Raw genomic sequence first — 12,342 nt, 5'->3', positions numbered from 1 at the left:
GAGCAGCGTGGTGGAATATGCTCCAAACCTTCTCCTCAAAGGGAGAGGAGGCCTTTATCCCAGCAGTGGGACATTTACGGGCTGCTAATGTATTCTACATACCGCATCGCAGTTGGCGTTTGACAAAAAGACAGGTAGATTAGACAGTAGAGAATAAAAAAAAAAAAAATCAAAGTAGAATCAATGCAGACTGAAGAATGAATGAATGGGTGTTAAAACAAAATAGCTATTTTCTATTGATAAAATGCGAATCGATGCTAATAGATGTGATCACATCGAAATATTAAACTACAAGATATTTCGAACAAACTTTTCAAAGCGAAACAGATAGAATTACTTATTGTTCGTGTTAGCCAAATATCTTGACAGTTTAGTCTTGTGACGTGTTTAATAATATCCGGGAATACGTGCGGGATTGTAGATTCGTTTGGACGTGAGAGCAATTCATCTCCGCGTTAAAATGAAACGCGAGCGAGTTATACAACAGTTAGCTCCTAAGCACATGACTGTGATGTGATACCATTTATCAAATAAATATAACTAAACTAATATAATTTTACATTTATTATAACGTTGAATGGCAATGCTGGCTCTTGTTACATTCTGGTTTTGATGATACTTTTCGGTCAAAATAGAAATATAAATAGCTCATAAAAGCACTTCCGAATCGCCATGTGTTGAATTAAACGTAAAGCCACCACCAGTTCAGGAAATAGATACCGAGAACAACCGGCAAGAAACTCAGTAGTTACTAATTTCCATCATTTTAATTACAGTATGTCAGTAAAGTAAAATTACGTTTTTCATATATAACCTGCTGAGAAATCAATTAATATTAAGTCTTTTTTATCTTTAATTATCTTAAATATAATCTTGTATAGAGTAATATGCCTTATTTACCAATGTCTTGTTTAAAAGAGATTTCAATTTTTCAATAGTCAATTCACAAACATCTGATATATTACTAACAGTATTTAAAACGGGATATTTACCATATTTTTTTATTTTTATTTGTTGGAGCTCGATATTTCGACATTATCTACGAATGTCTTGTTCACGAGACTGACGTTTGCGTTTCAATAGGGAAGGTGGGTTTCAACTGTCGAAAGTATGGAATCCAGTGATAAAGTTATGCAAACCCTTGAATAATAATATAAAAAATTCGCAAATCGATACGGTGAGTTTCGTTTGTAAAACATGGGATCGAGTTTCGAGTGCAAATAAAACATATAGTAAGGGTGAACGTGACAGTGTTAGTGGTAACCAGTGTTTACGCAGCAAACGTACGAGAAAGGAGCTAGTCCGATATGGACACTTCTAATGCCGTTAACATCTACCGTAGATATCTATCTTCGTAGATAATGTCGAAATATCGAGCTTCAACAAATAAAAATAAAAAACATGGTAAATATCCCGTTTTAAATACTGTTAGTAATAAAAATAACCATGTTAATTTAACATCTGATACATGTTTGACGGAACATAAGGAATGCATTTTGGTGAAAAATATTTCAATTTATAAAAGATAAGGTGATTAATGTTTAATCCCTATCAGTTGCACCACTCATTTATTACGTAATCCAGTCAAACATCAATGATTAGTATTGCTGTGTTCCGCTTTGAGAGGGTAAGCCAGTGTAACTATAATTAATGTACCTAACATATTAGTTTAGGAGGTTGGTGCTGCATTTACGACTTAAGAAAAGTTAACATTTCTGGCAATGGCAACGTAAGAGTGACGGTGATCACTTACCATCAGGTGGTCAATTTACCAGTCTACCTTTCATTTTAGATAAAAGTACGCGTTCAAAACTTAATATGTGTAAATCTCAAACTAAATATTTCGTAATGTCACATGCTAAGAGTTCCAATTTGTCAATAGTATCATATTAATACACTTTACAACATAACCTATAGAGTTACTGAGAACGATACTCACATATTAATGACATTTATATATTATGTGTACGGTCTAATTTATTATTATTGAATTTTAACTTCTTGGGCAGCGATTCGATAATATGCGCATGAAAAGTAAGATCAAACTTGTAACGCGTTACGTTTAGGGTAAATTAATCACACGAGAGAGAAGATAGATACGACGGAGAGAGAGAGAAGGAAAGTTGTATTAAGAAGTTTCACTACTATTCGTATTTTTTTTCCTCTAGTACAATAAACAACTTTTCTCATATATAGAGGAAGATTAATTGTTTGTTCTCGAAAGATAATTCATTCTATATAGTGGATATAAATTTCTCAAGATCGCTTTGGATTTAACTAGTTTTCTTTATAAAAGCACTTTCGAAGCATCATTGTTGGAGTATTGAATGAAATGTAGCTCGACTACTGTTTCGGAAAGTTGATTATAATAAAACGTTCAGACAAGAAAGGTCTACTCTTTTCCACCAAATCAGACATGTGTGTTAATTAAATTAAATTATAAACGTCAATAGCGCAATGGTTTAAGAACCGCCTAGCGACGTTAATAGTCGCAGGATCGATCCTGACACTTAAGCTTAAATTGACGTATAAATATTAGTAATTCCTTATAATGGGGCATTGCTACCATTCTTCTTTATTATTTATATATACCTATATAATTTTTTATACGTAATTTAACTATTACGAATATTTATTCCACGTATTTTTTGTTTTTTTGGCTTATAAACACGCCCTGCGGATTAACAAGAATGAAACAATTATTTTACAGCAAAAATAAAATTATCCAAATATGAATTATGTTTAAAAGCAACAAGACAGAAATAAAACATGATGATATAAAATAATATATTAATATGACATGACGTTGTTCATTTGATATTTCATTTTACTTTAGAAAATGAATACTAGTTTCATTTCATTCAAATGTTAAAATGTAAAGCATTTGAAATGTTGACGTAAAAGATTATACTCAACGTGTTCGAGCGCCGTAGGCCGTTGCGTAAATATGAGATAGGTAAGTCAGATCCGTGAACTTATTGCAATATAAATATTTATCTAATGAATAAGGCTTACGGTATTGTTGTGCGTTTATATATTGTATAATTAAATTTAGGTAATTTATTATCATATTACACGAGTAAGCGATATATGACGAACAAAAAATAATTGAATCATATATAATTATATAATTATATTGAATTGTCTAATACAATTCTTAGATCTTTAAATTTATATGATAACAGATTATGAAATCAAAATCAAGATATTTTTTATTCAACTCAGCTCAAGAAGCACTTTTGAATCGTCCTGTTACAGTTTTTAATTAAATGTAAGCCCATTACCGGTTTGGAAAATTGATTATCCCGAGAAAAACCCAGCAAGAAAATCAGTAATTACTTTTTCTACCATTTTTTTTTTAATAAAAATAATTAATAATCTTTTCTATTAATTTAAAACTAAAAACAATGTGAGAATATTCAGATCAAAATACATTATATATAGATTATATAAGCTTTAATTTTCAATCATTTAATGTTAAATGGCGTATAAAATATTTAGTCTGTAAACGATTTTAAATGAAGGTTAATAACCATTTCATATAAACGATCTAAATTAATATGGTGATACATAAACTGCTGTAAGCCTGAACATAGCCGCGTGGGCGCTGTGGGTATGATTTTGTTTAATCTGTTGCTCTTTTATTGAATGGATTTCAAATCCATATATAGTTTAATATAAACAAACCGAGCGAGTTTGTTATTGTTGGAAACTCACGTATTATATGAAAATATAACGCAGAAATATTTGATGCAAACTGATATATTTTCTTTTATTGAAAATTTAAAATTTTAATTTTAAGATGACCCTCGTTCTCTATTATTATGAAAATAAAACAATAATAGTTTTTAATGACATGAACCAATATTAAAAAATTTAAAAAACCGTACAATAAATTTACATTTGTATATATTTTATTTCATTTCACTTTTAGTATAGTAGTTTTTAATCAATTTCATATGAGTTCTTGGTACTATGAAATGCACATGTATACTCGGTGAAATAAATGGAACTAAAAAAAATAGAAATAAAACTTTCATTTCAAACATTGTGATAACAAACTTTTTTATTTTGCTATAACATCACCCATAAACATCAAACATGGCCGCCCAAACAATTTTTTTTTTTGGATTTAATATCGAAATATCTTATCGAATTATTTTTTTAATGATCTGTAATTGTGGTTTCAATCTGGTCTATCGTCTGCAGTTATTAGTCCAAAAGTCCGAAATAATCGAATTGCCGTCTTCTTAGTTGTACTGGTCCCGGGTGAATGGTAATATGACTCATTATTGTCCGTCCTTGCACGGCTTGTATTCAGAGCGATCACTTCGACGAGAGATGACTCAAACTTCCGACTCTTGGAGCGTTAACAGGAATGTTTCTGGTATTTAGAAGTTAAAATTAGGCATCTAATATGTTTACGCGTTTGAATACGTTCCTTGTTACGTAAATCGTTTTCTGTTTAGATTTTGCGCAAATTATGGAATTTGCTTGAATTGTTTGTTATATCTTTAATTTTGAAGTTTCAACGATTAAGGATATATTTACCAATAGTGAATTTGAAATTATTTTAAATTTTTAAATAAAAAAATAGTTCTGTACAACGAATAACCTTTGTGTCATCCTTCGTAAATTGTGATGATTATATTAATTGCTTGAGATTTTTATCGTTGTTATCAACATTCCATGTGGTTCAGAAAGTAAAGATTTACTAGAAGTAAGAAAGAAGAAAATTGGAAACATTTGTGTTGTCAACACGCTGCATGCTGCAGTTGCGGTAATTAATTTATCAACGAAACTTAATGGTGTGTATATACTATATATATATATATATATATATATACTATATATATATACACAATTTTCGTCGACTTTATAATGAATTGCAAAAGTTTCAAACACAGAAATTGATAATTTTTTTTTTGTGGAAACACACCATTAACATAGCTATAGATAAAAATAATTTATAGTCATAATTTGCCACAATCCCTGACCAGACTATATTCGATCGAGCTTCGATCCAATTTTCTGTAACAACTAAATTTTAATTAATAGTTACCCGTGGAACACGAATTTATAAGCAATTTGTTCCACTCGCTTACTCGGAAATCTTAAATCGATTATAACTTTGTCTAATTTTAATAGATCAGTCAAATGAAACATTACATGACACATTCCCTATAAGCCATGGTTACTATTTATGAAATATGTTGTAAAATATGTAATTGCTTTAAGTTTATTGATATAACATACTATATGATAATATATGTGAATTTGTTAATATACAGTACCTGACGGGTAAATGCTCCATGGCAGGACAATACGAGGGTATTTTAAAAGTTCAGTTAAGAAAGTTCAATGTATATTTTAACACATTGCTGGACTGCATGTTCTTAATATATAGCAGATTATCATTCTACATATTTTCGGATTACGATATTTTCTCATCAAGGAAAACATCTCTGATGAAATTAAATATAGGCATGCATATGGCATGAAAGATTCGGGGGTTACCGTACTAGTTGTGAACATGTCATCTTTTTAGATTCTAAACCTAATTTGTCACTAGACAAACGAAAAAACCAGAAATAGTAACACAAACTTAGTTCACATATTATTGTGTAAAAATATTTCACCGTGGATTGAAGATTTAAGGTTAATTACAAATAGATGTTTATTATAGTGATTGTATTTTAAGCTAAAGCTACGTTTGTATATTTTGTAATTAAAAAAATTGTATTTGATTTTGCGTTTTATTTGCGACAATCAAACGACGGCGCACATCTCGTTTGTTGGCCGAGTTCCATAGCTATGCGGCGTTGTAGCAAATAGTTGTCTAGTTCAGTGTCGTGTCATTGTTGGAATTCAGTGATTATGTGTATCAATTAAAAAGGTTACAAGTTTATTATATTATTTTATAATATTAATTAAAGTAACAGTACGACTATCATATAATGTGTGCGTAATTACTCCTACAAAATTAATATGAATCAATGATTTGGCCTCTTTTTCCAAGTATTGCAAATTATTGTTATATTTGTAGTATTAGTAGTATCGCATTCGGTGCGGAAAATTCCATGCAAATCAGTTTTTTACGTTTTAAGTTAAACATAAAGGAATCGAATTGATCAGAGGTCAGATAAATGGCATATTTAAAAAGAAATGCTAATTAAAAAATTATTATTATTCCCTGGTGTTCTCTTAATAAAAGTATATATCCATCTCTTCGTGTCTTTCAATCTATCCTTGTGCTAAATTTCATAATGATCGGTATAAGATATGAGTCGTAAAAGCAGGTCAAACAAACAGTCAATTCAAAGTCCACTTCCACATTTAAAATGTAACATGGATATAGTTTTCTTTTTATTTAAAAGAAGAAACAGTCGGAGGCAAAGACCTCCTCCCTCTTCAAAAAGAGCTTTTTTTTACACTGCTGCAATGCTGACTACATACATGTATATCATATTTGGATCTGACAAATGCAGGTTTTCTCACGATGCTTTTCTTCACCAGCGAGCCGGAGATAAATTATAAACACAATTTAAGCACATGTAAATTTAGCATTGCTTTGAAACTGTGATCTTTGTGTTATATTCACACGTGTTATGATCTGGGCCATCTCAACTCTCACCCTAAGATTCTAGTCAAAGAGACAGTAACCGACTTAATTCCGTCTGAACTTTCTTTATTGAATTAAACGTCAAAATTCAAACAAGACGCAAGTTAACTTTTCTTTGTAATATTCACTAAGGAACACGGAATTGATCAATATTTAATTTAGTTTTAAACTAATTGCAAAGTTATTTGTTGACAAAATTGATTTTACAAATTATGCCATTGCCATTAAACAGACAACTACCCATTAAAACTTTTTAACTTGACAATGATAGGACCTAATGTCATTATAATTTATTTACTTTCTTATAAATAATTTTTAGGGAGGCCAACGAGCGGCCTGCTAATGGTAAGTACTTTTAAAGCATCCATTAACTCTGGCACACACTATGATAAGTATAAACCAATTCTGGTAATCCTCTTCCTGCCGCGTTTTCAGGCACGAGAAGATGACATATTTTCGTGCCTGTACTTCACCCTTCATACAGAATAATATCAATATAAACTCTTACTATTTGGTAGCAGACCTACAAAAATCCTTATAACCATAAATGGTTATCCGTATAACCGTAAACATCTATGGTACTATACTATGAAAAATAACTAATGACGCAGTCAATTTAATAAACTTGGACTACATGATATTCTATTTATCCTAAGAATCCTATCACTAGAATATAATATAAATAGAAACAATACTGAACAATGAATTCTTAATTAAGTTTTTTGTTTGATTGAAATAGAAATGTGATCAAATGGAACAATCTGAGATGACATTATTAGTTAAAACCTATCGCGAAGCCACAATGGGAGCGCGGCGAACTATAACGGCTTTTGTTTTACTTTTATAAATTTTGCAAATTATTCTGAACTTCGAATATATAAAACTTTGTAACTACTTCCTGTATGATTCGACCAAATCATATTTTGTTTTCGGTATATCCCATAACTCATGTAATGTTTTTACAAACCTCAATCTCCAACATGATCCGTTAAATGGTTTGATTGTGATAAGACAGACTTAGGTGTAGAAGTATAGAAAACATAGCGGCAATTTTCTGCAAAACTAAAGTATTAAATTTCTTTTGTATTATTGTCAAGAAGATAACGATCTTTTACGGGATAGAATCATGTCTTAGCCACTAATTATCTAATTATTTAAAAAAATATTGTTACTGAGTCAAAGAAGGACAAATTAACAAACATATTTTGGTGTTTATCATAAAATCAGCAGGGATAGGTTTCTAAATAATACTTTCAAATTATAGCTAGTACATAATAATTATTTATTTACACAAAATTCAATTTTGTGAGATAAAAGTTCACAAATCCGACTGATGTTTTGATATTTATTTCCTATCAAATTAAGTTACTCTGAGAAGGTAATCCTCAAATACTCAGATGCATATAAATTAGAAATTATAAAGAAAACAGTCTGTTGTTTGAAAATATTTGTAGATCGCAGACAATTGCATGAATTATATTCAATTAAATTCTAATAAGTGTTCGTTTGTTGTAACCGTCACGTCTTGTTTAAACAAACTTGTAAATCTACAGGATACAGAACCGAGCGTGTTTTCCTTATGAATATTTAAACAAATTAATCAAATTTTATTAATTTAATTGAAAAAATATTTAAAACCAATATGCATATCGCACAGAAACTTAATTATAATAACAAAAACATCTCGTTCTCGACTACTAAGTAGCAAATCTTTATTACATTACCCGTCTATAACAATAAACAACAATGTTTACATGCAATTACATAAACGAAGCCTTACCCGTGATCGTCTTTGCATCGGACTGTCGCCGGGAATAGTAAGGAAGTTTCCACTCATTGTACACAACACCAACGTTAATACTATTAGATAAAAATAACACAAGCCGTGTGTATCTCGCGATGGTCAAGTCCGCAGTGATGTGTTCGGTTTATGAATGAGTGACGTTTTTAAATAGGCGACTTTGGTCCACTTCTCCGTGACGTCACTGGCCGGACGCGCGTGTGGGAGTGTCTACGTTCCATTATGCTACCCAAATAACCATAATATCAGTCGTGGTTTCGGAGAAAGTTTCATTGTCTTACGATAAAACGAATTATTTCATAAAATGTTATAAGATGTACTTGTTAGAGATAACTGTGTGTATAATTAGATATAATATTAGAATAATGAATAATGGTTAATTGTATAATTTTGAAGGTCCTTGTAGACTAAAAAAAATGTTTAGGTAGATTGAAATACATATTTTCAATACTTCTTCCTTAATGAGAGTGTAAATTAATATTATGTTTATTTTAGTTTTCTTGCTGTTTCTGTGTTCGCAGATTCAGAATGAAAATCAAGGGTAAAATAAAAATTATTATCTAATGAATGCACATGTAATACATGTAATAAAATCATAAAGGAACAATAAATATGTATGATTATATCTTATATTTCTAAACACATAAAAAAGTTCTGAACAAACATTTTATTTTTATTTTTATATAGATAAATATTATTAAAAAAAATCCAGAAATTACTGTTTATACATGTATTTACCCATAAATATGTTCAATAAAAGAAAACACCAAGCTATATTTGAAATACGGATATTTATTTATTTTTTTTCATAAAAATTCTAAATTCAATAATGTGTTTAAACATGTAACATTTACATATATGCATTTATACAAAGATACATGCAATGTTAGTGATTTAATACTAGAATTGGAGCGTAAACGTCTTATAATGATTATGATGACGTGATCATCACATTTTACACTTAAAAATAATATTTACCAAGTATTGTCAAATGGCAAAGGTTTTTTTTTAATGTGTCAATGATATATGGAGTAAAATATTAATGAAGTTGAATGAAGGCTGTGCGCTTTTCTTTATTGCTGGCTCGATCGCAGTATCTTCATAAACCGATTAATTTAAATAAAAAACTGTAAAATATAAAAGATCTTAAAAAAAAAGAAAACTTATAATGAAATTGGAAGTTTATGCAGATAGTGGGATCTTTGTTTACAATCAATGCGATGGTCGTACATTTGCAATTATATACAAAATTATACAGTCGTGATTTATCGTCAATGCAAAACGTTTTTTCTGTAAGGAAATCTATTATCCCGTATTGGATATCTAATTAAAGTGAGAAATCTGACTTTGAAAAGTTTACTATTCGACCTTGTGATAGTCACCATTTATTGAAATGAATTTTTTAACCAAATATCCATTAATTACTTTGAGAGGATAAACATTGAATACATAATTTATCTGACATCAATTCTATCCATTCATAAGGTACATTTTTCTAAAACAATTCTTCTAAACAACTCCTAATAATAAAGCACACGAGATATATTTTATTTATTATCTGTTAAACGATAATTACATTTTATATAACATTTTACGTAATCGTATTGTGTTTGTGTGCTTTAAAATAAAATACTAAAGGAGAATGAAACTACGAACGTATTCAGTCCGAAAACACTAAAATCACTCAAGAAATGATTTAATTTATTTAATAAGACGAGTAAATATATCTTTAAATATATTATTGAGATTTGGACTAGACAAACCACATTCTACAGATATGTAATCCATGATAAATACTAATATATAGAAAATCTAATTCCCGTGTTTGTTAAGTGATGTGCTGTTTTGTGTTTTCAACGCTACACCTCGATTTATTATAATACGATTTTGTGTAAAAGAAGCGATCCTTTTTAAATCGTGTGCTTATTATTTATAAGTAATATTTCAATTACCGACATGATAAGCTTTATTTATTTTCCGATGAGTCGACACGCGTGAAGGTCAAACAGCTCCGACAAAATATTTCAGAAAAACTGATTTTTATCTTATTTACGGTTGTTTGCGAGTAAAATGTGAAATGTAGTATTGAAAACACAATGGTTTTTTTTATGTGAATTTATCGAACTCCGTGTAATTCGCTAACCGTTTGGCCTGGAGTGGGTAAATTTTTAATATTATTTTGCCATCGCAAATGAATACATTACAATAACGATACTAACGTTTAAACAAAAAAAATATTTGAGCACTGAATATCTAACATTAGGATATAATATTTAAGGATTTTACGAACAATATTTAGAATTATATAGAAAGTGAATAAAACGGATATAGTATCGAGGTCCCGTTCGGAACAACAAACGAATTAGAAGCCAATTTTAACAATAAACACACAATATGAACTTTTATAAAGCAAGTCCATATAAATATCCACAGTTACGATAACTGTTTCTCATTTTATAACAATATCACAATTTTCAATAATATACAAAAGACAGGAGATTTAGAATAACATGTTTAAACAGGTCAAGCGTAAAAAGTAAGAGCAAATAGGTGATATACGTATTCTTTAACATTTTATTTGTTATTATATACAATTGAAGATCACATAGTACAATGCGGATCACTTAAAACGGGACATAAAGGAGTTTTTTTATAAAAGATGACAAGACCGTACATTTTACGATAAATCATACTACTTATATTAATCCAATTTTAGAACACTCATCTCCTAAACGTGCATTTACTCGAGCATGACAAACACCACGCGGTAACGGAAAACGTATAACTCGCATCGCATCCGAACACTCAATAATACGTTAATACTTTTACATGTTCCTCGACAGAAGCATATTATGTATACCAACAAACGAAGGAAATAATTTACATAAGGCCATATATTATTTACTGTACACGTATAACGATAAGATGATTAAGTAGATAAATAATGTTGATTTAATATTAGGGGTTAAGGAAATAGGTAATGCGTCCGTATTAACGACGGTTTGGTCCATACAAGTAGTATATTTAATACATTAATCGTGTGTCGAAATGTCCACACAAAACTTTAGGTATGCAGCAAAATTACACAATGTCAACATCCATGAAACTCAGAGTCTGAAAGATAACGCTTCAAGCTTCAATGCATCAACGATTACAATATATACATATTTTTATAATACGTAATGGAAGAAATAAAATACGTCTCTGTTTATAGATAAATTTTGTGCTCGATTTGAATAGTTTCATGGATATAACGCAAACGGATACGGTTTTCCGCAATTCAATGGCGATATATTTGAACAATCTTTATTTTGCTGTATGCCTAAGATCGGCGGACGTAGCAGCGCCCGGCCGCCTACGGTCAGTCTTTTTGGCTAATGATTCGAATTTGTGCAAAATATTCTACTATTCGCGTAACTTAACATCGTAAATTTATTTACAAAACGATTTCTCTCGACGTCGAGATTATAAACGAAACGTACGAGCACTGACCGGTAACCGCCGGAGCGCCGAATTGTTATTAATATTTCGATCTTGAGTTTGTCTCTTGATGGTGAAATAGCTTTGAATTTCGTCTTCTAATCTTCGGTTTGTCCGACGTGGACAAAACGCTGAGGTCGCCCCATTAGCACTATGATTTAACATATCACAACCGGTTTTTTCCAGTCGTAATCCTAGGTGTGGAAGATCCAAATGGAATGGCTTGCTGAAATGTATCACGCGGTGATTCCTTACGGAGGTCTTCACGAAGGTCCTTGGCTACCGGCAGGTGCTTCTGCTCTCATTTCCGATTTTAGTTTGACGAACTCTCTCGCTACTTCATCGCTATGCCTCTGAGAGAGGATTCTAAGTATTGTCCAGCCGGTCTCATCCATCTTCACGCGAGTGCCGAGTGGAAGCCAGCACGCACATGCTCCCT

The 12,342-nt window shown here is 30.6% G+C and overlaps 2 protein-coding genes across 8 annotated transcripts in view; both read right to left on the bottom strand.

Moving 5' to 3' along the window:
- The window catches only part of LOC125067767 (actin-binding Rho-activating protein-like), a 34,532-nt gene extending 25,971 nt beyond the window's left edge, over positions 1-8,561 (bottom strand). Inside the window, exon 1 of the mRNA XM_047676520.1 lies at positions 8,403-8,561. Coding sequence (XP_047532476.1) covers positions 8,403-8,459 — 57 coding nt within the window. The 5' untranslated portion in view covers positions 8,460-8,561. The remainder of the gene's footprint in view (positions 1-8,402) is intronic.
- A 747-nt stretch (positions 8,562-9,308) lies between these two features.
- The window catches only part of LOC125067936 (protein unc-13 homolog A), a 57,789-nt gene continuing 54,755 nt past the window's right edge, over positions 9,309-12,342 (bottom strand). For all 7 annotated transcript variants that reach the window (XM_047676834.1, XM_047676835.1, XM_047676837.1 and 4 more), the window contains one exon: positions 9,309-12,340. In XM_047676834.1, coding sequence (XP_047532790.1) covers positions 12,167-12,340 — 174 coding nt within the window. In that variant the 3' untranslated portion in view covers positions 9,309-12,166. The remainder of the gene's footprint in view (positions 12,341-12,342) is intronic.

Source organism: Vanessa atalanta, chromosome 12 (genome assembly GCF_905147765.1).
Source record: "Vanessa atalanta chromosome 12, ilVanAtal1.2, whole genome shotgun sequence".
Lineage (NCBI taxonomy): Eukaryota > Metazoa > Arthropoda > Insecta > Lepidoptera > Nymphalidae > Vanessa > Vanessa atalanta.
This window is presented reverse-complemented; position numbering and strand designations above follow the sequence as displayed.